At 35.0% G+C, this 23,391-nt stretch overlaps 2 protein-coding genes across 5 annotated transcripts; both read right to left on the minus strand.

Annotated features, from left to right (window-relative positions):
• Positions 1-7,392: 7,392 nt before the first annotated feature.
• avpr2b.1 (arginine vasopressin receptor 2b, tandem duplicate, 1) lies at positions 7,393-10,699 on the minus strand. Its single transcript, XM_087257833.1, has 2 exons — positions 9,731-10,699; positions 7,393-8,245 (listed from the first exon to the last, which is right to left on the minus strand). The coding sequence occupies exons 1-2, from the start codon at positions 10,605-10,607 to the stop codon at positions 8,037-8,039; spliced, it is 1,086 nt and encodes a 361-aa protein (XP_087113959.1). The 5' UTR covers positions 10,608-10,699; the 3' UTR covers positions 7,393-8,036.
• A 4,278-nt stretch (positions 10,700-14,977) lies between these two features.
• trnt1 (tRNA nucleotidyl transferase, CCA-adding, 1) lies at positions 14,978-22,834 on the minus strand. 4 transcript variants are annotated; one of them, NM_001002159.2, is given in 8 exon segments: positions 14,978-15,745; positions 18,305-18,561; positions 19,684-19,874; positions 21,098-21,224; positions 21,332-21,470; positions 21,565-21,758; positions 22,338-22,484; positions 22,714-22,834. In NM_001002159.2, coding segments are annotated over 7 exon segments (1,296 nt in total). In that variant the 5' UTR covers positions 22,477-22,484; positions 22,714-22,834; the 3' UTR covers positions 14,978-15,496.
• Between the last annotated feature and the right edge of the window lie 557 nt (positions 22,835-23,391).

The following is a 23,391-nucleotide window of genomic DNA, read 5'->3' on the forward strand; positions in this document are numbered from 1 at the left end:
AGAATGAAGAAAATGCACATAAGCACGCACATTAAGGCTGCACGATATTGAAAAAATCCTGTTTGACATTTTATTTTACTGCGATATACGGTGATATGATCACAATTGAATAGCTCTATTTGGAATTAAATCATTCATTTAGATTGATTGAAATAATCTTATAGTTGAGTAAATCAAAGAACTTGCAATCATAAATAAATAAAATCAAAATAAAGACCATAAAGCCAAATAAGATAAGTAAAATAAAAAAAGACTAAAAATAAAAATGAAATAAGTAATCAGATATTCATGTACGGTAACACGCCACGATATTTTCACAATATTTTTGCTCCAGATTATATGACGATGATGACAATAATAGATCAGAAATCCATCCACAATATATCATGATATTTGTAAGTGTATTTGTAATTATTATTTTATCACGATGTTTTATCAATAAAACATAATTATCACGATAAATCAGCATATTGATGTTTTGTCTCACACCTATTTTATTGAATAATCAAATTGAATAAAATAACACTGTCCATTCTTCATAGCTGATCAACTATAATCCATATTGACTATGTGACTTGCGAATGCACACATTGCGATATCGATGCTGAAACAATATATTGTGCAGCCATAATGCACATCTCTCTAAATGGGTGCTCAGTAAAACAGCAAAAAATGCAAAAATATATTCAAGGCGGTAACAACAAAGCTCCAAAAATGCTCATTTATTCAATTAAAAAGGCTAACACAAAGCGTGTAACGTTTCAAGCATGTCTGATGAAGCACTGGTGCGCTCAAAATGTTACACACTTTGTGTTTTTAATTTAATAAATTGGTATTTTTGAAGCTTTGGTGTTGCCGCCTATAGTTAAATATATAATTTTGCACAAAATACAAAAGTGTGTTAAACAGACATGAATAAGCTTTTTTTTTGGTTGATTGTTGCATAAACTTATATTTCATCTATCCAGTATTTTGCATTCTGACAAGCTGGATTCTGGAACCAGGAGTCCCACATCCATAAGAAATAAAATAAGCCCTATTAAACTTCAATTAAACACTGCTGTGGATGTGGGAATTAACAATCCCACATAAAGCTGCGGTCACACTCGAGTTTGAGTGTTATGATTGACCAGGCGGGTGGAAGGCAAAAATTGTCACAGAAACCGCAGGTGAAAGTGAAAAGTGATTTATTTGGCACAAAGTGAAGAAAAAAATCCAGCAAAAAGGTGAAAGTGACAAAATAACAATAAAGAAAAAAAAAAACTCTTAAAATATTAACAGAGTATTTACAGGCTTGCTCAACTAAATCAAGGATATGACCTGAATAAAACCTTTTAATAACCAATCTCTCACACAATACAACCTTCTACAACCGCCCACACAGAGTGACGGTTTGGGGCCATTTTATATCATTGGCCACGCCCATGGGTTAAACCATTCTACAGGTTGTAGGGTAACATGCAGAAAAAAACCCATAAAAAACACAATTAATAAAAGTATGAATGAATGCAAGTAAATAAACATGCATACAAAACTCAAAATACAACACAACAAATAACCAATACAAATATAAACAACAGAACACTAGTTGATTTTTAATCACTGACCAAGGGGTCATGACCCTGATGATAAGATCCAAAATGGCTGCTTTGAAGTAAAGGAAAGTGTATGTAATAGACCTTTTACGCACTTCCGCATTTTTCGAACGGAAATACGTCAATGTAGTGCATTAGAACTTCCTGTTATCATAGCGGCAGATACGAAAAATGGCAGAGTCGAAGAATCGCAGTTTCTGTTGTGTTCCAGGCTGTTCGTCTTCTAACCAAAAACAGCCCTACCTTTTATTTCATTCTTTTCCTGTGAATCCAAACCTGAAACCCAAATGCATACAGGCGATCCGAAGAGAGGAAGGGCATAGTTTTAATGTAAAACAGGTAGCACCTATGTCTGCAGCCGGCACTTCGCTCCGGATGATTACAGCGGTGGCTGCGTCGTTCGCCGCCTGAATAGTGGTGTTGTCCCGAGCCTATTCCCTTGGAACAACTTTACAGCTCCTTTGAGAAGGGAGTCAGTATATGACAGAACTAACAAACATCAGTCTAAACAGCTATGCTGTGAAGATAGCGACACGGTGGCTAAGACAGCAAGGATGGATCACGACTACGTGACACACCCACCTGCATTGAGGTAAAGTTGGTATTATATTCACACATTCGTTCATTTGGAAGTCTCTATATTATTTACCATGTTACTTTGAATATTCGATCGAAATAACCATGCAAACATGACTTGAAAACAACATTAACATTGGTTATTTGACTGTGAACAATGCTGTACTTTGATAGTCATTGGCTGCTAATATGATTTCGCTATTTTGAGTTTGCAAATAATACTTTAAATAAATTATATTGTTAAAGGGAAAGTCTGAATGTGCAAATAAGAACCAACTTTACCACTATCCCACCTGCAGTTAAGATTGTTCATAGTGTATTTAGTTAACGCTAGTCACCTGTGTGTACCGTTATGCATATCTACCTGAACAAATTAATGTTAATAATATAAGCTGTTCACGAAACTCAACTAATAAAATAAAATATTTTTTTTTAATAATGAAACAATTTATTGCTGTGACATCTAGTAAATACACAAAGTTTTATCATACTAGCATGTATGGAAGTATTTAAAACAAGTGTGTTACAACTGGCCCTGTGTTAGGTTCTGCCCCGCTCTCCCCTATTTTAATTGCATGTATTTAATTACTTATTTAATTAACTTCAGAAGACTACCCAGGCTCGCCGAAAACACGCTAGCTGCCTTTTCTCCGCCAAAAAACTTATACCGGAACTGGGTTTACACGTTGTTGACGTACTTCCGGTTTTTGCGTAAAAGGTCTATCTTTCTATATATGGTTAATAAATGATGTTTAAAAGAAAACGTGTCTGTGTTTATTTCAGTGTGAATGGAAAGATGATATGTGCTATTGTTTGACATGATATTAAGATATTTACATAAACAATGCTAATCTTGGACAATAAACCAAATTCACATTACACAAACACACACATGCACAATACACTGATGACATTGCAAAAATGTGTATACATATTGTTTTGCTGGCAATCAAACCATGTTTATAATTGTATGTATTTTATGTATGAGTGTAATGTGATGGATGTCAGTCACAGTGTCTTTGCTCAGTTCTACACTGTGACACTGAGCATGCGGAATTCTGTCGCACAGCGCTGTAAAAAGAGGTAGGATTAAACGAGATAATTAGACATTTAAAAAAGGTGATCGATTGCTCCATATTTTAAATTTCTGTCCAGAGTGGTCATGTTTTGATCCTTGATTGGTTTCACGCAGTCGATTGAAGCAATTTCGTAGGTCAGAGTTCACCAAGCTTGAACTTTGCAAAGCAATGATCTGCCAAATTTGAGGCATAGACTTGCATTTCCGGTCTGACGCATTCGCATGCTTATGATTGGAAGTCTATGGGGAGAAAAGTCCAGTGTGACCACAGCCTAAATAATGTCAGAGTCGTGTTCGGTTTGTTTTTCATAGGGATTTTACACTGACAGGGATTTACACAGTGAACGGAGGACACGATTATGTTTGAGACTCACAGTGTGTCATTGCCATATACTCAACTATTATTATTCAGCTATGCCTAGGTATGTCCAGTTTTTCCATTCTCCTCTACTTCATATTCTACTGAAGAAAAAAAGTCACCCACATCTTCAATGGCCTGAGGATGAATACATAACTGTAGCTTTTCATTTTAAGGTGAACCATCCCTTTAAAATAGCTCCTCCAAGAAGCTTTTTTTCAATGCAATGTCTTTGTAAATATAAATAAAATACAAGACTGCTGCTGAATAGAACAGCAAGATGCCTAATGAAAATGTAAATCCCAGTGGGCCACTATATCTATTAGGGCTTCCATGCAAGCCATCAAAGGCTCACACTGGCACAAATAATTACAGCTCGACTGATGTATGTCCAGTCCGCATACAAACATGATTCGTTCCCAAACTTGTAATCACTTGACCTACTGGAAAACGTCCTTAAAAGCATATGTTTTCCACAGTGATATGTAGGTCAGGAGCATGTCTGTCATTAGGCTGGCTAGTAAAATGCTTTTATGTTTGATTCGTTTGATGCAGATATTAGGGGAAATGTAGTGTTACAGGGGCAAGAATGCTGTCGTGATTGTAAAGAGTTTCTATTTTATGATCTGGCTTCAGTAGCAACCTCTCAAAGCCTGAATAATTGCTACTTACACCAATGTTCCTCTACAATTGTCATGTGCGCTACATTCAGACACTCAACGACGTATGTTCTCAAAAGCACTTACAGCTTCAAAGTCAACGCTGAATCAAATCAATATGAAGCTCTAAAGCAAAAACACTGTGGAGCATTTAACTGAGATGTCACCTTGGCAACAAAATAAACAATGCAGCGTAATATTATTATTCACTTTTACAGTTGCAATCAGAATTATTAGACCCCTAATAATTATAATTAATCATAATTAATAGGTTAATTAGGTTAACAGGTTAGGGTAATTCGGAAAGTTATTGTATATCGATGGTTTGTTCTGTAGACTATCGGAAAAAAATACAGCTTAAAGGAACTAATAATTTTGACCTTAAAATGACTTTTTAAAAATTATTTAAAATAAAATAAAACAAATAAGACTTTCTCCAGAAGAAAAAAATATTAGTCAGACATACTGTAAAAATGTCCTTGCTTTGTTAAACTTAATTTGGGAAATAAAAAAAAAAAAAATTTAAAGGAGGGGCTAATAATTCTGAGTTCAGCTGTATATATTTTTGGAACACCCTAATATTTTGGTTATTGATCAAACAAATGCAAACAGTCATGCAGTCAGTGATGTCACAACACTGTGATCCAGATTGCTCAAATCTGTGGGAATGACAGGTGACCATCTACGTCTGGGAATGGCATTGTAAGCTGAACACTTTTAAATTTAATGTGATTCAAACTTATTATACATCATTAAACACCAAGAAATAAAGATCCCCAATTGATTAGTTTATCTGTTTGGCACCACATTATAGTTTCTTAAAGTAAAGATACAGGAATAACACACTGTAAAAAAACAATTCATTGGATTTACTTTTTTTTATTTAAGATAAGTAGTTGTAGACAGTTTACATGCACTAAAAATGTATTCTGGGATGATTCCTTGGATTTACTTTTTTTAATTAAGCGGTTGTAAACCATTTATTTGGGTTCAATTTAAACAAACCAATTAAGTTGAACATTACAACATTTAATTTGTTTGTTTCTGCAAAAATTTAGCAGACATCATTTTTTTCAGTGTGGGCTGAATTCAAACAATTAACTTTTGTCAAGTTTAACGTAAATTTGTTTGTTTAAATTCAGTTTAAATTATTTGCAATGAACCATTTCTGGTTCCACAAGGGACATTTTAAGAGTATGTCTTATCAAAATTAAGATTAACTTAATTAAGATTAACTTTTTCTATAGTTTCTACACTCAAAACATGACATTTGTCGTTTGTTCAAAATACTTAATTAAAATGAGCTGAAACAACAGAATTATTGAGTTTTTTTAGAGACAACTAATTTTTTATGCTACATCCACTAAAATTTATAAAGAATAATAAAGTTAACTTCATTTCTTCATGCTGTCCCAACACAAATTGGTTGTGTGGAAGATAGCATTTTTTGTGGAAGTACTCAACTATTGGCATATTCACGCTACAGGAACTACTGGAGTCATTCCCTAATTAAGTATAACTGCCAATTCGTCATATTTCTTAGTAGAGAGCATTTTTGTAATCTCAAACTACAAATTTTCATTTTAAACTACAAGAGTTTATTTTAATCTGCTATTAGCTGTGGGATAATTGTTTCACTGTACACTACCTGACAAAAGTCTTGTTGCCTATAAAAGTTTAACAAACAACAAATAATAACTTGACTTTTAGTTGATCATTTGGTATCAGAAGTGGCTTATATGAAAGGCAAAGGCCTCTAGATTTTGCTAGTTTACCTAAATAAAATATGATCATGTCTTGATTTTTAAAACTTTAATTACAACAGTAAGGTCTGACTTTGCTGAAGCAAAGGTCTTGTCACTTAACAGAAAATGTAGAGTATAGAATATAAAGTCATGCTGCAGTGGAAAAAGAATTAATATTGTGTATGACTCCCATTAGCTTGGAGGACTGCATCCATACATCTCTGCAATGACTCAAATAACTTATTAATAAAGTCATCTGGAATGGCAAAGAAAGTGTTCTTGCAGGACTCCCAGAGTTCATCGAGACTCTTTGGATTCATCTTCAATGCCTCCCCCATCTTACTCAAGACAAGCTCAATAATGTTCATGTCTGGTGACTGGGCTGGCCAATCCTGGAGCACCTTGACCTTCTTTGCTTTCAGGAACTTTGATATGGAGGCTAAAGTAAGAGAAGGAGCACTACACTGCTGAAGAATTTGCCCTCTCCTGTGGTTTGTAATGTAATCAGCAGCACAAATGTCTTGATTCCTCAGGCTCTTGATGTTGCCATCCACTCTGCAGATCTCTCGCACTCCCCCACACTGAATGTAACCCCAAACCATGATTTTTCCTTCACCAAACTAGACAGATTTCAGCGAGAATCTTGGGTTCATGCGAGTTCTAATAGGTCTTCTGTAGTATTTGTGATGATTGGGATGCAGTACATTGGAAAAATCTATCTTCTGCCACTGTTTCAAATGATTAGCAACTGGGATTGATGACAAGACTTTAGTCAGGTAGTGTAGCACTAGAAAAACTTTCTCCTTTTTTGGGCATGTTTACACCACAGGAATTACCAGAGTGATTTCCTAATTGGGTATAAATGCCAAGCTCATCAAGGGGTTGGCATTTTTTCTCTTAGTGAAGAACAATCTAGTAATCTACATCTTCAGAATTTCATTTTAAAGTAGAAAAGTTCATTTTAAACCGCTATTACAGCATAATAACTTCACAATAATTGTTTTACTGTATGTTTGCAGCATAGTTGTCCAGCAAAAAGTAACATTCTGTAAGGATTCATTGGTTTGTTTGTTGCTAGTGCTAAGCTCTTCCTTATGTAATAAGTGAATTAAAACAGTGTGCTCTTTTTTCATGTCTCTGCACCTAATTTGTATAGCAGGTTCCATTGGAGGAGGATGTTAAACCCTAATAAGAGGATCAGACCACACAGTCTTCCCAGCGAAAACAATGCCACGTTAAAAAGAAATTAACTTTGCCTTTGATTCTCTCCACACATGGACTTTCAGTCTTTTCAGTCTCCTAAAGCTCACATAAGGCTCAAATGTAGCTTTTAGAACATTAAGCTATGCATTTAAACAAATTCACGTAGAACTGATTTCAGTTTGTTATGTTAAAGCACTTTATTAACACACAGAACAGTCAACATGTACAGCCAATTTCATAACAACAACACTTAAAGTCAGACTAGAAGTCATTGTACATCATTTTATTTCCCTGCTTGATATGTACAGATAAATATATCAAATGACAGAATATTTAAGAGCCTATTTAATAGACACATAATCAAAATGTACAATGTAAGGCCCCATAACAATTTACTTCCATCCAAAAAATAAATGCAATGTACTTATTGTGTTCATATGGTATTCCAAAATACTTGGTGCTACTGAGGAGGGATACAAGTATAAGGGTCAGGTCTGGTTGCATATAAAAGTTTAAGGATGTAATTGCAGATGACATGCAGCTATTTCAAAAATAACTATGATAGAAACATGCATGTACTCAATAAGCACATTGTACCGAACCATTCATTTAAATTTAATTAATTTAACAAACGTCTACTTTAAATAAATGTATTGTTCTCGTACCATGATGCACTGATGGTACTAGATGGTAATAGCACTATATAAATTATGTTGTATGTACAGAGGTACTGAACACTTATCAAATTTACAAATTATTTACATGGTAAATGTACAGAGAATACTGGCATACATGCGCAAAGTACAAAACAATGTTTCTTTTTCACCGTATGTCAGAGTGGCTTTTAAAGCTCAGATAGAGAGAGCTGACCATTGTAGTCTCCTCAGGCAGTGGCTCCTTCTTCTCAGCGTGTTTCATGCACAGCAGAGACCCTAAGAGTTCTGGAAACTTCACTGTGAACAGCAGGTAGATGCATGGATTGGCAACGCTGTTCAGACTCGCCAGCAGCATGAGGATGGTGAAGGTTGCAGCTGAAATATCATAATATATATGGGTTAGACATAAGAAACCGCATTTGGTCCCACTCTTAGTAAACACCCTATACATTCCATAGTGACTGAGCACTGCTTATGAAGGGGAGAGTGTGGAGTGTTGACATGAATTACACAATTATAATTGAGTTACAGGAATGATGACATCACTCTCGTGGCTCTCTCTTCATACACATAGATTAAAGGGAATATTTTGTTTGTATTTTTTTTCTTTATAATGGTTTTTTTGACAGGTAGAACAATAAACAATATAAATCTGAAATGTATTTATGAAAAATTGTATATTCATCCACCAATCAAGAATCTAAGTTTTTATACATGTATAGGATGCTAAAGAATAAGATGTGTTTATATTCAGTTCCCATAAAAAAAAAAAAATTCTAAACTTTTCCTCAAATTACACCCTGCTTTCAAAAGACTTTCAAGATAAAGTTGTAGAAAGGCACAGGCAGGGTGTAAATTATTCATTGATAAGCGAGGGTGTCAAGTTTTTCAGTTATGTTCAGTAGTATGTCAAAGTGAAGCAAAGTTATATATTTAATTCAATTACATTTAATTCATTAACCTAACTTTTGTTTTGAGTGTTTTAAGGGATACTGGGTGGTTCTCAATGATATTTGTGATATTAAATAAATGGTTAGAGGTTTGCAAGCAAGTGTATAATAAAACCCCAACTACGCTTCTAGTTTTATGGACACATACAATACAAAAGCATTTTTTACAAAAAACGTTTTGTGAACAATTACGCCGTCAGTTGTTGGTGCTCTAGATTTACCAGTTTCAAACTGCTAAAAAACAATGCATTTACAATAGAGATTGTCTAATGTACATTTACATTATCTATTATTTTAATTAGTAATATTATTTAAGGTGATCAGAGCAAACTTTGTCTTAAGTGTTAAAGGGCAGACCCCTTCATACATCTTGTTTTGATGTTCTTTATGTGGAATTAAAGGTTAATTAGAGGTTACATTCACCCCTCAAACATTTCCAAATCACATTTGGAATGTGATTTTATTTCAGAGTGTATGACTGTAATTATTTCAAAGAGGTAAGATGATTTTTCTAGGCACTGTACATTAGATTAGTTAGTACCAAAGACAAAACTGGAATAAATCTAACAAAATAACTTAACATCTTGAAAAAAAAAATGTGTACACCAAAATAAATACAATTACAATAATATTACATTACATTTTATTCAAGAGAAAAAGTATGAGTACCATAAAAATATTGCATTTTGTTGAAATTTTGTATTTTTATTTTTGCAACATTAGAATGTATTTTAATTCTGTATAGTTCTATTGCTTAATTTGTTGTGTGGCCAAACTCTTATTAATGAACACAACTGTTTAAAATGTATCAAATAGATTGTATATGTTTACTGTCAAATGGATAAAGGCTAGTATTCGATAAAGGTGCCACAATTCTAGCAACAATTCAATTTAAGAAAACTTCTCTTACTCTCGGTCGGTGCGTCGTCGTCCCACACAGACCACAGCTGCACGGTGAAGAAAGGAGCCCAGCAAACAGTGTAGGCGAGCACGATCACCACAGTCATCTTCACCGTCTTAATCCGAGATTTGGACACCGACACCACATTGCTGGCTCTGGAGGAGAGTGGGTGCGAGTGTCCTTCGTCTCCCCGCTGTTGCTGCTGCGTCTTTAGATACAGGTTGATCTGGAGCGCGCGGCAGATGCGCACCTGACAGGCAGTCACCATTACCACGGGCACCAGAAAAATCACCAGCGTCGTCCATGTCACGTACGCTTTAAGTCCCCACGGCTGGACAAACTCAGCCCAGCAGTCGTAGACCCCCGGGGCGATTTGAACTCTGGAGAAAATAAACAATTGCGGGACGCTTAAAACGAACGACACCAGCCACGCGACGCACACGGGCAGATTCCAGCGCGCGCGCCTCCTCTGGAAAGTCACCATCGGGTTGCAGATCGCCTGATAGCGGTCAACAGTCATCACAACTATCATATAAGTGGACGCAAACATGCCGACGACCTGCAGATACTTGACCAAACGACATACGAGGTCTGGACCGACGAAGCGGTCAGTTATGTCCCACATCAGCTGAGGGCACACTTGAAAAAACGCGACCACCAGGTCCGCCAAACAGAGGTGGGTCACGAACACGCGCATTCTGGACATCTGCTGTCGTTTCCTCCACAGGACCAGCAGCAGGCTGAAGTTCAGAGTGGACGCGCAGAGGAAGATAACGCTCAGAAGCGCGATCTCGATTTGAGCCAGTTGCTCGTTTCGGGGCTCATCTGCGGAGGTGTCCATCTCCACGGATGTGTTGCTTAAGTTTAACGTGAATGAAAACGGCATTATCTGAATAGGTGGATGATGTTAGAAATACTTCAAGTTCAGTAGGTAAAGTCCAGCTGGTGGCGCGTACACCACACTGTCATCTTTAGTGTGAGGGAGAATGGAGACGAGACCTTTTATATGGGGCTCTGCCGGGAGAGGGAGGGTCTTCATTCAAAATTATGAATGCATTCAGAAATCCATAAGTTAAAAAAAAGATGGACCATTAAATCGTGGGACAAAACAACTTCCTGACAAAAGTGTTAAATCTTTAGCACATCCTTAAAATGTTAGCTCACCCAAAAATAAAACAATTCTGCCTCAAGTACTTGTCTTTATATTGGTTCCAAAGACTTCTAAACACAGATTAAGATATTTTGGGTGATATCAGAGGGCTCCTCCGTCTTCCATAGACAGTACAGGTCCCAATAGGCTCAAAATTATTTACTCGCTCACTTTTCTTTAGCTAGTCCCTGTTTTTATGGGGTTGCAACAGCAGAACGAACAAGAGGGGTCTGGCAGCAGACTTGGTGCAGACGCAAGCTGAGCTGCATGCAATGCTTTTTAATGGGCTCACCTAACCCCACCCATAACCCTACCCCTCACAGTGATTACACTAGCTCTATTAAGTGCATTGTGTCTGACATTGCATTGGTAAAAGATGCAATCTCAGCTTGTAAAGGCTGCATCCAAATACTATTGGAACAAACTGCCAATTACTGTGGCATATGCAGCTGATGCCCTTTTAGCCAAAACCCAGCACTGAGAGTGCATTCATTAACCTAACCCCCTGTGATGGGAAACACCCATGCACTCAGTCATAAACACACTTATAAAGGCCTTCTGGTACACCCATTCAAACCAGCATGAGGTGACAGTGCAGCCCAACAAACTTAGTTTCTTAGTAGACAAGTCTTTTCATTGAATTTTTCAGAAAAAACTTTAACACAGAACCTCAAACATATACAAAAACAAAGTATATGAAAAAAGGAAAACAAATATAAAGTAAAATAATACTATTAAAAAAAAAGGTAAATAAAAAAAATTGTAAAAAATAGATTTAGGGGTGAGTTGGGGGAGCTACAATTAAAGTATTTGGAATAGATCTGTTCTCGAAAAATTCTTTCTGCCTTTCTAAAATGTTTTCCTAATTCGTGGAATGCTTTTATTCCATATAAAAGAAGACACCTGTTTGTCCAGCTTCTTAAAGAAACATTTAGGGATAAATACTGGGACATTTTGATACAAAAACCTAACCGACTTAATTCTGCTTGCAAGAGAGATAGGCAATAAAGACCATCAGTTTAAATCTTGTTTGGTTTTTTCCATCACTGCATCAAAGTTAATCTAAATAGCTTTATATGTACTGGTCACTGAAATTCCAAGGTACCTAAAAGATAGATTATTAATTTTGTTTGGGAATTTACTGAGTTCTGACTTCTTTGCTTTCTTAATAATTGGAAATAGTATACTTTTACTGAAATTGATTTTATATCCTGAAATTGACCAAAATCTATTTATAAGATCTTTCTTTTGGGTATGGAACTATTAGGATTGGATTTGTATATAATGAGATCATCTGTGTACAGTGAAACATTGTGAGTCTTCCCACTCCTATTAATGCCTCATATTAGTTTCTTAATAAAAAAAAACATTATACAAAAACATTCAGATGGCTACAATACTCATAAAATGTCATAGAAGATCTTTCAATTTAGTCAGTGATAGTATTTAAAAAATTCAGTATTAAATACAGGAGACACTTTTTTAAACATTCCCCTTAAAATATTTTCAGAATAAAAACATTCTCTAATAGTTTAAAAAATATATTCATTTTATTCAAATATTTTATAGTTAAAATATTGTTACAATTCACAAATTGGTTTCTCTTCCCCTTTCAATAAATATGTACTGAGTGGTCATCTTGTTATTAGGGCTTCACAATATATTGTTTTAGCATTGTTATAGCAATGTGCATCCAGAATAGTCGCATTGCATTTATATATATAGCAGAGAAAAAAATATTCCATCTCAAATCTTTCCAATATCACGCAGCCCTATTGTATATGCAACCTGGTTGAGTCTACACCTTTCACTTACTAAGGGATTCGCTTCAGACAATTTCTTTGTACATTCAACACATTAAATTTGCCATTTCTTATTAACGAACAGAATCGAACAGAAAGCAACTCTATCATCAGACACAGGAATTTTGCATTATGCTATACTTCTAACTGTAGGGCTTCCTTAGCTGCTTTATCTGTCCGTTTATTTCCAGTCAATTGCCATATGTCCAAGTATCCAACAACAGCAAAAAAAAAAATTCTTCTTCTTATAAACAGTCCTATTATGTTGAAAATCATAGAATGATCAGTTTTCATAGACCTGAGTGCTTGTTAGCAAGATAGATACTGTGCCAATTTAAATATGACATTGATTGCTGTTCCTTTTCTAATCGGTGAAGAGCTAAAAGTAATTGACATGCTTCAACTGTGAACATTGAGCTTTGTTCAGGATTACACTTTCCAAAACACTTTTGCTGCTACTGCAGCAGATATCGTCCATCTGACTTTGATTCATCTTTGTACACTAGTACGAGTTGTAAGTTGCATCTTATACTCATAAATTCCCCCGAGTGAACGTTTAGAATAGTGTTTAATATTCCAAGGGCATACATTTATCACCAATATAACATCCATTTTAATACCTACATTCTCTGCTGACGTATCCCTCAGAGCACTCTCATTAATGCATGCCCTTTGGATTCACTTTTGAAACTATTATAAAATAATACACATGACTTGTTAAACATATATAAGTTCGGCCAAAAGCAAACACATGTTTTGTACTTGTTTTCTGCTTTGCAGGCCAGATTAATTAAAACGAGACATGTACTATATATATACACACGTTGTGATAAACCAATAGAAGTCAATGTATTTGATTTTTCAGCTATTGTAATAAAATGTCTTCTTATTATTTCCTATTTTTGTAAGTCAATTGGAAATCAGCAGTGCAGACACAAAATAATGATTTTTGTATGACAACCAATTTTTACACACCGAGTTCCAAATCACATCCATCATTATTTGCACTTAAGAAATGTTCATTTCTATTTGTACTTCGTGTACAATCTGTCCTTTTACAGATTTTCAAGCAGGAATGCAGTTTGATAAAAATAAACTGTTAGCATTTACAAAATTCCTTCAATACAACACACTTTCTCATTTATTTCAAATATCAGAATTTGGCACACCATGTTCTAGTCTAAGATGCTTGCTGCCATTTTAAGTGCTTATTTTTGGGTTTCTACAGCCTTTCCAAAATGCATCTACAGTAGGAGTCAACATTTTGCTGGTACATTTAAAACCCTTAAAATGACACACTCACTATTTTATTACACAAAGCAGTTAAAATTCACATAGAATCAATTTTAGCCCAAACAAAAAGTAAAAGATATAACCAAAACCAAACTTAATTTACATTTTTGGTTACAAATTTGTCTTTACACTACTTTTCCTCTGACTTTGACTCATTCTTTATTTAACATAAAGACTGTTTAAATGACTAATAATTGTAAAAAAAAAAAAAAAAAAAAAAATTATAATAATAATAATACTAATAATAAAAAATAAAAAAACTCAGGATATTTATTTACTGTCTGTTCCTGAATTGCGGACTGAGATGGGGAAAAATAGCTTTTAAATACTCAGCAGATTTTGCATGGAATAACCTACAAAGTAAAACCCAACAGTCAACTTGAACTCAAATGGTTTATTGCAATCGGTTTCCTCAAATGGTTTGAGTTACCTTAACTTTTTGGTTTTTGCAGTTTAACAAGTCGCAGTTTAAAGAATTGATTTCACTAAATGTTTTTAAAGGAGTATAAATGGTTAAGAAAATAAAACACATGCTTGTAGATGCGTTCAATAGTTTGTTTGTTGATGTGTGATTCATGTTAACTGTAATGGTTTTTTGTTTGTTGTCTGTTAGACCTATGACATGTATACTGCCTAATCTTGGCCAAGACCGTCTTGTAAAAGAGATTTTTAATCTCAATGTGTCCTTCCTGGTAAAATAAAGGTTATAATAATAATAATAATAATAATAATACCAATTGATGGTCAGCCCCTCTCCCCAAACATGCATCATTTTATAACAAATATTATATAAGGTCATTTAAAATATATATATATATATATATATATATATATATATATATATATATATATATATATATATATATATATATATGTATATATAATACTCAAAATATAAGAAGTCACCTCTATATAATAATAATAATAATATAATATAATATTAATAAAATAATAAGTCACCTCTGACCACCCGATGGCCTTTAAAAAAAAAGAGACACCACGACACTGCAAGACGTGATGTTTGCTACTTTATTGTAAAGTAAACACCTTGAGAGTTGGTTACATAACCTTCTAATAACAACTATATGAACCACTGACAAGGGGACAATTTTTCCTTATAATGAAACCATGGCTACAGCTTCATATGAGAAAATGTCATCCTGCAGGACAGATAAATTGCTCCCTTTACTGTAATAATTACACCACTTCACTCTCATGAAAGGGCAAAATCCTGCATCAAATAATAAAAAGCACAAAATGAACTTTCTATTACGGAGGCATTCAGTTTAGACACATCCTTTCTTCAAAGCAATTATATTAATGAATGAACGTAATCTTGTCGCACCAAACTGCCAATTATAAGAGGAAAATGAAAGGAAATTTTGTGAATAATAAGCATTAAACTCCCCTGATTGTTCGATATAAGACACTACAGAGGTTCATCTTTAGACTCGTAATGCATTATAGCTCATGCATGCACAACTTTTGACTCTAGTGTGTGTGTGTGTTTGTGTGTGAGTGTTTATGTCATCAGGATTGACTGAGTGTGGACAAAAGCTCGTCTTTGCTCATCTGATAGCGGCTCTTCTTCCACATGTCTCTGAGCTCCTGCAGGATGGTGCCGATCTCTTTACCTGAGGTGTAACCCAGTTTGCGTAGGTCATGTCCGCTCACTGGGAATCGTGGGATTGACCACCTGCGCAGCTCATCTAAGAGTTTATTTTCTCCTTGATACTTCAAAAGCTCTAGTACTTTACTCTGGGTATCCGGCTCTCGAGACTACAATGGACAAAAAAAAAAAAAGGATCCTTATTAAAATTTTAATTCAGTGCACAATACCGCAAATTCGTGTCATGCATATTTACCTCAGATTTTTATTTTTTATACATCTTTAAAATTTTTCACTTATTAAATTTACTAGGTTTTACCAATTTGTAGGGATGTGCGAGATCGTAGGCTACAGGATCTCACAAGACTAAATTGCAATGAGATTTCTCGTCGAGGTGAAAAGTTTTCTCGCGAGTTGTGATGTTATGATGGAGCGTGAGGGTGAATTTAGCACTGAAGATTGGAGGCAGGATTAGATTTGAACCGCAAAATCAAGTGCTTTGCACACACCTGGCAACCCGTTTGCTTGGATGGGTGTGACGTAATAGTTTAAAGGTTGCTGTGTCCAAATGAAAGGCTGCTACAACTCACACACACACACACACACACACACACGAACACACATTAACCATGTGATGGAATAGCACTTAAGATAAGTCATTACCGTTGTAAACACAAATCAAATTAAGATGTGAAATATTCCTATTTTAGTCGCATTATTGAAGTGCAGGAAAGACATGTAAAGACATAATCAAACTATTACCCTCATGTAGGACTTTCAGCTGCATTTTGAGACAGGATAAGCTATACACACACGGCTGTTTGACACTATTCTCTGCACCTACTGAGTCAGTAAAGCACCAAAGACACACATCTCCTCCTAGTGCGAGCACTGGCGCGCACACACACACACACACAGTAAACTCCTGGAGACACACACTAGTTATCATCATCATAATTTATGCTGTCCGAAAAAATTTAAGTTTTCTTTTCATTCAGTATCAAATTCCATTAAAACTGCTCTCTCCTATCAGACCTTACTCACATCCAGTAGCTCAGAGTTTGCCTAGTCAGTGGTTTTTAAAAAAACATATTTAGCAATGTTTGCATGTGTTGCATTATTAATTTGGGTCATTGATGCTGATTGTACTATTTTTTTATACTGTTGAATAAAAAAAAGACTTTTATTGTATAAGAGAAATAGCTATCGTCTTTGGTGTTAACTGCCCTTTAGACTTAAAAAAAAAATGTCTAAAAGTCTCATTCTTCGTGAACCAATCTCGTGTCTCCTCTCATTGAGTAAGAGTCACATCACACCCCTAAAAATTCTTCAGCAAAAATAGCTTTTAATAATTTCAAAATGTTAAATGTATTCACCATGTATTGTTTTGTATTTTAATAAGTCATCATAGACGTTAAATGAACTAAAAGATTACATTAAATATTTTTAATGCTTTAAACAAAAATGACAAAAAAATAAAATGAGGCTAAATAGAAATACTGAAAAAAAAAATTATAATAGTACAATAAAAATCGCAAACATGTTAAACAAAACAAACAATAAAAATATAGAAATAAAGACAATGTTAATAAATACTAGTATAGTAAAATGAAACAAATAACAAAATAGCTCATAAACAGTTGCAATCAGAACTATTAACCCCCCCTGAATTATTAGCCCCCCTGTTTATTTTTTTTCCCCAATTTCTGTTTAACGGTGAGAAGATTTTTTCAACACATTTCTAAACATAATAGTTTTAATGTCTCATCTCTAATAACAGATTTCTTTTTTATCTTTGCCATGATGACAGTAAATAATATATCCTAGATATTTTTCAAGACACTTCTATACAGCTTAAAGTGACATTTAAAGGCTTAACTAGGTTAATAAGGGTTACTAGGCAGGTTAGGGTAATTAGGAAACTTATTGAATAACGATGTTTTGTTCTGTAGACTATCGAAAAAATATATAGCTTAAAGGGGCTAATAATTATGTCCTTAAATGGTGTTTAAAAAATAAAAAACTGCTTTTATTCCAGCTAAAATAAGACAAAAAAGACTTTCTCCTGAAGAAAAAACATTATCAGACATACTGTGAACATTTCCTTGCTCTGTTAATCATCATTTGGAAAATATTTTAAAAAGAAAACAAGTTAAAGGGGGGCGAATAATTCTGATTTCAACTGTATGTTTAAATGTATTCTTGATGCTGATTGGTCAATCACAACATTCCAAAAATGTTATCCCTAAACAACAAGAGCTGAAATAATAACACAGGCTCATCTAGGAAACATCTTTACTGTTAGTGAGTTTAACCAAATGCATACGTATATGCTTGTTTGTCACGCTGCTCTTCTTCACTGTTTGCAGGAATCTTGTGACTGAATAATATGTAGGTTTGTAACATTTTAATTAAATAATTTGTAAACTTTTAGCGCTTAGATCAATGTTTTGTGTCTAATTTGTTACTTTTGTGTCATGTAGTCATGTAATAAACCAGAAAACGTATTTGATATAATGGTTGTTTTGCGGAATCAATGTATTCTGTCTTTTACAACAGTTCTCCATTTGCTGATAAGCCTGTCAAGTCTTTTTTTTCTGAGAGAACAACCATCAAGATATAAATGATCCCTTATGCATTATATCCTGTGATTTGTACATTAATTTCCGCACATATTTTTAATATTACTTTTAAATCAAGTTAAAGTCTTAGCCGGGAAATATACTTACATCAGTGATGAAATCAGTGTATGGTTTCATTGTGTCATGTTCGTCGTGTCCCTTGATGAGATCTCGTCTGTATTTGACCAGGAAGAGGCCCAGGTTTTTCTCTTCTCTGGACACCTTCAGTCTTTGGTCCAGGTTCTCCACATCGGCCTGCTTTCTGAAGAGAGCTGCCAGGACGGTCATGGGTTTAGGAGAGCTGACATGGGCCCTCTGCCAGACCTGCTTCATTTCCTCCACATCGCCATCTGCTGGAAGACCTGCAGGACAACAACAACAAAGTATAACACTTTTTTGGCACATTATTTGTTTTCACTCAAATAAAACCTCTTTCAAAAAAAAGTATACATGAAGAGAAAAGTAGATATATTAATCAAATACAGTTAGCTATGTAATGCATCTTTAAAAACTTAAAACTTCTTTGTTTTACATTTTTTTAAAACTTCTTCGTTTTACATTTTTTTTCTGCATTCATAAAAAAAAAACACTTACATTGCAATTTAATTGACATTAAGTAGATGCTTTTGTCCAAAACGACTTACAATTGAGGAGGAATTTAGCGATTCAACAAGAGGCAATACATATAAGTGCTAGTATTTCAAAGAAGTTGTTTGTGCTCAGAGAATTTAGTTCTAGAGTATGGTACAGTATTAGAGGTCTTTTAAGAGAGAGGAAAAGAGAAGGTGCTCCTCCAGGCTGTTTAATTATTATTCACCGGGGCTCAGGTGTTCTCTTAAGAGATTTTTAACTGTTGTTTGAAGGATGTTGAAAGATACATTGTTTATACAAATCTTAAGATCAAAGACAGCAAGGTTTGAAATGAATTAAAAAAAATAACACATGTAGAGAAATGTTTTTAAAACGTTTGTTGTAGATAGATCTGTATTCATACAAAAATACTTTAAAAAAGATAAAAATATATTTGAATAGAACTTATGATTAAGGTAAAAAGAAAAAAATCTTTAAAGAGCTACATTACAATTGTTTACCCTCAAAAGTACAAATAAAGATACTTCTATGATAATTCAGACATCAAAAGCATGCACATCACAGTCACTAGCTGTGTTTCCATCCAAAAATGTGAATTAACCTTTTGCGAAAAACTGGATTATCGCATAAAAGACGTGCAAATAAAGCAGTGTTTCTATTCTAGGAGTCAAAGCAAACAAAATCATCACTTCCTGATTATTTATGTGCATTGTGGTGTTTCCATCAACTGATTTTTTATGCGCATCTCCAAAATGTGAATAAAATAGGTGGATGGAAACATAGCTACTGTCAGTATGAATTGCAATTTAATTAAAAAGCTTAAAAATCAAAATGAAAAAAATGAGCTGTAAGATGTTTCTCTACATATTTTCAATCACAAAGTTTTTCCTCACCGCTGTACTGGGCTAAACCCAACTCATAGACGAGTTCCAGTAGGTGACCAGCATGATTTCCAACCAGCATCTTCTTCAACTCCACCCAGATCCTCTCGCCTGAGATTCCAGCCAATCCTCTAGCGTTTTCTCTTATTGCCTCCAAAGTCTCTGGTTCATGTTGGCCAGGTTCAGCTGCCACTCGTCCATAGAATCTACAGAGCAACCAAACCTCATAATTACTTTACCCTCGTACTGTTTCAAACATGCATGTGGATCAAAGACGAGAAGTTCCTTGTTGTTAAATTAATATTAGTGATGGTGAAATGAAGCTTTCTGAACCAGTGAAGCACTCGACTCAATTGTATCGGAAAAAGGTTCGTTACTCGAAGCTTTCTAAATCAGAGCTCGATGAGGACCTCTTCTGGTGAAAGTGTGGGAAAGCACTGTGTTGCCATAATGTCAAATGTTCACAACTGACCAACTCATTCATGTAGTAATACAACAACAGCAATATAAACAAATTACTCAATTACTGTAGTTTTTACACAAGATATATAACATTACACAACTGATGATTGTAGTAAAATCCAAGGTTTTTAAAAGTTTATCATAATACAATTAGTCCCGCTCCAAGCAGGGATCGAACCAGGGATTCCTGATTGGGAGGCGAGTGCTCTAGGAGGACGCTATGTGAACGATGCTTCAGGGTCAGATTCTCCAGATGGTCTCTGTTAAACACAATACTACGATATGCGGTGGTTTTCTTTAAAGATAGTCATAAAAAAAATACGCTAATACACTTTAGTATTGTTCAAAACCTTTTTACTAAAAAATACTATTGTAGTTTAGTTTAATTACTGGTGCGTGGGACTGGTGCAGTGCTTTGAAACAAATGTATGTAATAGACGCCAATTCTCTCGCTATACACTTTACTATGAAGGTGTTTAAACCTTTGAATCAAAATTCGAAGCAGTCAAGTGGGTAAAGGCGAAAATGAAGCTTCGGACGTCACTGATCACGTGATGATGGCAAAACGAATCAAGCTCCGGTACACTGCTTCACTGCGAGATGTATCTTTTTTTGATACATGCTTCGAAGCCTCGGCGCACAACGTCACATCACTAATTAATATTATAAATGTGATTTTACATACATACATACACACACTGCTGGCCAACAGTTTTAAAACAAACAAAATAATGAAATATTTTTTATAAGTTGAAATAACTGGCCCCTATTTGAATATATTTAAACATGCATTGTTTTCCTGTGATTTCAAAGCTAAATTTCTAGGTTTATGTGCATGGAGTAATAATGCTAAAATAAGCTATATCATTATTTTACTATATATATATATATATATATATATATTTTACTATTTAGATGCTTGATTTTTTTTTTCTCTGATCCATGTGCTTTCTCAGCCTATAATTACCTGAAATATCTCAGAATTCGCAGGTAGTCCTCTTGGATCCGTAGTGAAGCACTTCCAACAAACCTCACTTTTCTGTTTTTAAGGTCCTCATATCCTTGAAAATAATCATACAGAGTCCCATCCAGACCTTTAAACACACAAAGAAGAACAAAGCAAATCAATAAAAATGGCAAATTTAAATAGAAAGACTAATAATTCTAGTTAAATATATCCTCATAGCTCCTTGTGTTTTACCGAGAAACATGGAGTTGATGGTGAGGTCTCTGCGCTCGGCATCTTTCTGCCAATCAGTGGTAAACTCCACTTCTGCATGACGTCCATCAGTCTGGACATCCACTCGCAATGTGGTCACTTCAAAGTTCTCCTCATGAAGCTATATTATGAAGAAATTGGCACATTTAGAGTCATTACGTTGACATGTGGACATCAGAATTCATTGAAGAACTAGAACCTATGCTTCACCTCACCCTGGCAGTAATGGTGCCATGTTTCTCTCCTTTATTGTTGATCATGCGGACTCCTGCTGTCTGGAACATGCTCTTCATCTCCTCTGGAGTGGCTGTTGTGGCAAAATCCACATCTTCAGGCCGTTTTCCAGACAGAAGGTCCCGCACCGCACCTCCGGCAATCCTCAGCTCAAACTGGTTCTTTTGAAATATTTCTAGATATCAAATAAATATGGCATGTTTTGGATATGTTTGCACTAATTAAGTTGTGAGGTACATGACAATGTTAAAGATTCAAAGGTTTGCACAAAACTGAATGAATTAGCGCAACACAGTGGCTCAGTGGGTAAAACTGTCGCCTCACAGCAAGAAAGCCGCTGGTTCGAGCCCCGGTTGGATCAGTTGGCATTTCTGTGCCAACCGTTTATCCTTCCCGTTTTTGCATGGGTTTCCTCCACGTGCTCCGTTTTCCCCCACAAGTCCAAAGACATGTGGTATAGGTGAATTTAATAAGCTAAATTGTCTGTAGTGTACTGTATGAGTGTGAATGCAAGAGTGTATGGGTGTTTCTGGGTTGCGACTGGGAGGGCATCCGCTGCATAAAAAATATGATGGATAAGTTGGCGGTTAATTTTACTGTGGCAACCCCTGATTAATAAAGCCCTAAATGAATGAATGAATGAATAAACTTTGTGGTATCGTTAGCAACAAAGTGTGAGTAGATGTGCAATTATTATTTGTCATGAAGTATTAACTCTGTGTTTTTAGCAATGTCATTTATAAAGTGAGCTTACCAGCAAGACCAACGAGTCCGTCGGTAAATAAAGACTCAAACTCTTTAGTTTTCAGCTGCATCGTCAATAAAGCCCTGCAACTCCACGTGAGATGAACCCGGTTGACAAACGAAGGGCGTAGAAATAATTTTGCCCACATCGGTGGACCTAAAAACAAGAGAGTCGTTATCTGTAAATGTCACATGCCACTGAATTAATGTTAATGATACATGCTAAATACCTATAACGTTGAATGTTCAGTAATTATCTTCCAGACTCTTCAACTCCAATGCTAGTTTTCAATATGCTAGGAATTACTATTATTTAACACCTATTATACTAATGGCGATGCTAAGCATTTATCAAACATGACTCACAACAGTTAATATTTATTCACCTTAGGAAAACATCAGATGCTATTTTAGCACATCGGTAGTTTCACTCACGCTGCGAGCAGCCATGACAGACATTCACGTAAGGGCGTGGCCAACTGCTTCCGGGACACTCGCGTAATAACAAGATCGTCCAATGAAAACTGAGCACTTTTATTTTTTTTCAGTCGCCCATCCAGCATGCTACAGTTATGGCAAGCCATTTTAACATATAATCTATATACTTACATTTTTAGTAGATACTAGTTCTTATTTATTAGATCGTAGTATAACTTAATCATTAGTTTGCACTTGTTGAAAATAATCATTTGTATTTGTAAATGTATTTGTTTCGTTATATAGAGTAACTATTCTTACGGTAGTAGACTTGGTAACAAACTGAATGAGTTCGTATCTAATATAAGCACTGACATCTTGAGCTATTAGCGATAGGCTACCTATGAATAGCGTAAAAAAACTAGCATACAACTACTAGTCTACTAAAAACAGCATGCACTTCTCATACTTGGAATACACTAAAAACCGAATAGTTGAAATAAACTAGCAGCTAGCAGCATGAAAATATATTAGCATCGATTAAATGTTAAAACAGCTTGCCATAGCGCAAACGTTTCACTCGTTAATCGCTAGTTTACTTTATAATTCAATCAGCCAGTATATCGTACACTGTGTGATAATAAGAA

This window comes from Danio rerio, chromosome 6 (assembly GCF_052040795.2).
Source record: "Danio rerio strain M-AB ecotype USA chromosome 6, GRCz13ab, whole genome shotgun sequence".
NCBI lineage: Eukaryota > Metazoa > Chordata > Actinopteri > Cypriniformes > Danionidae > Danio > Danio rerio.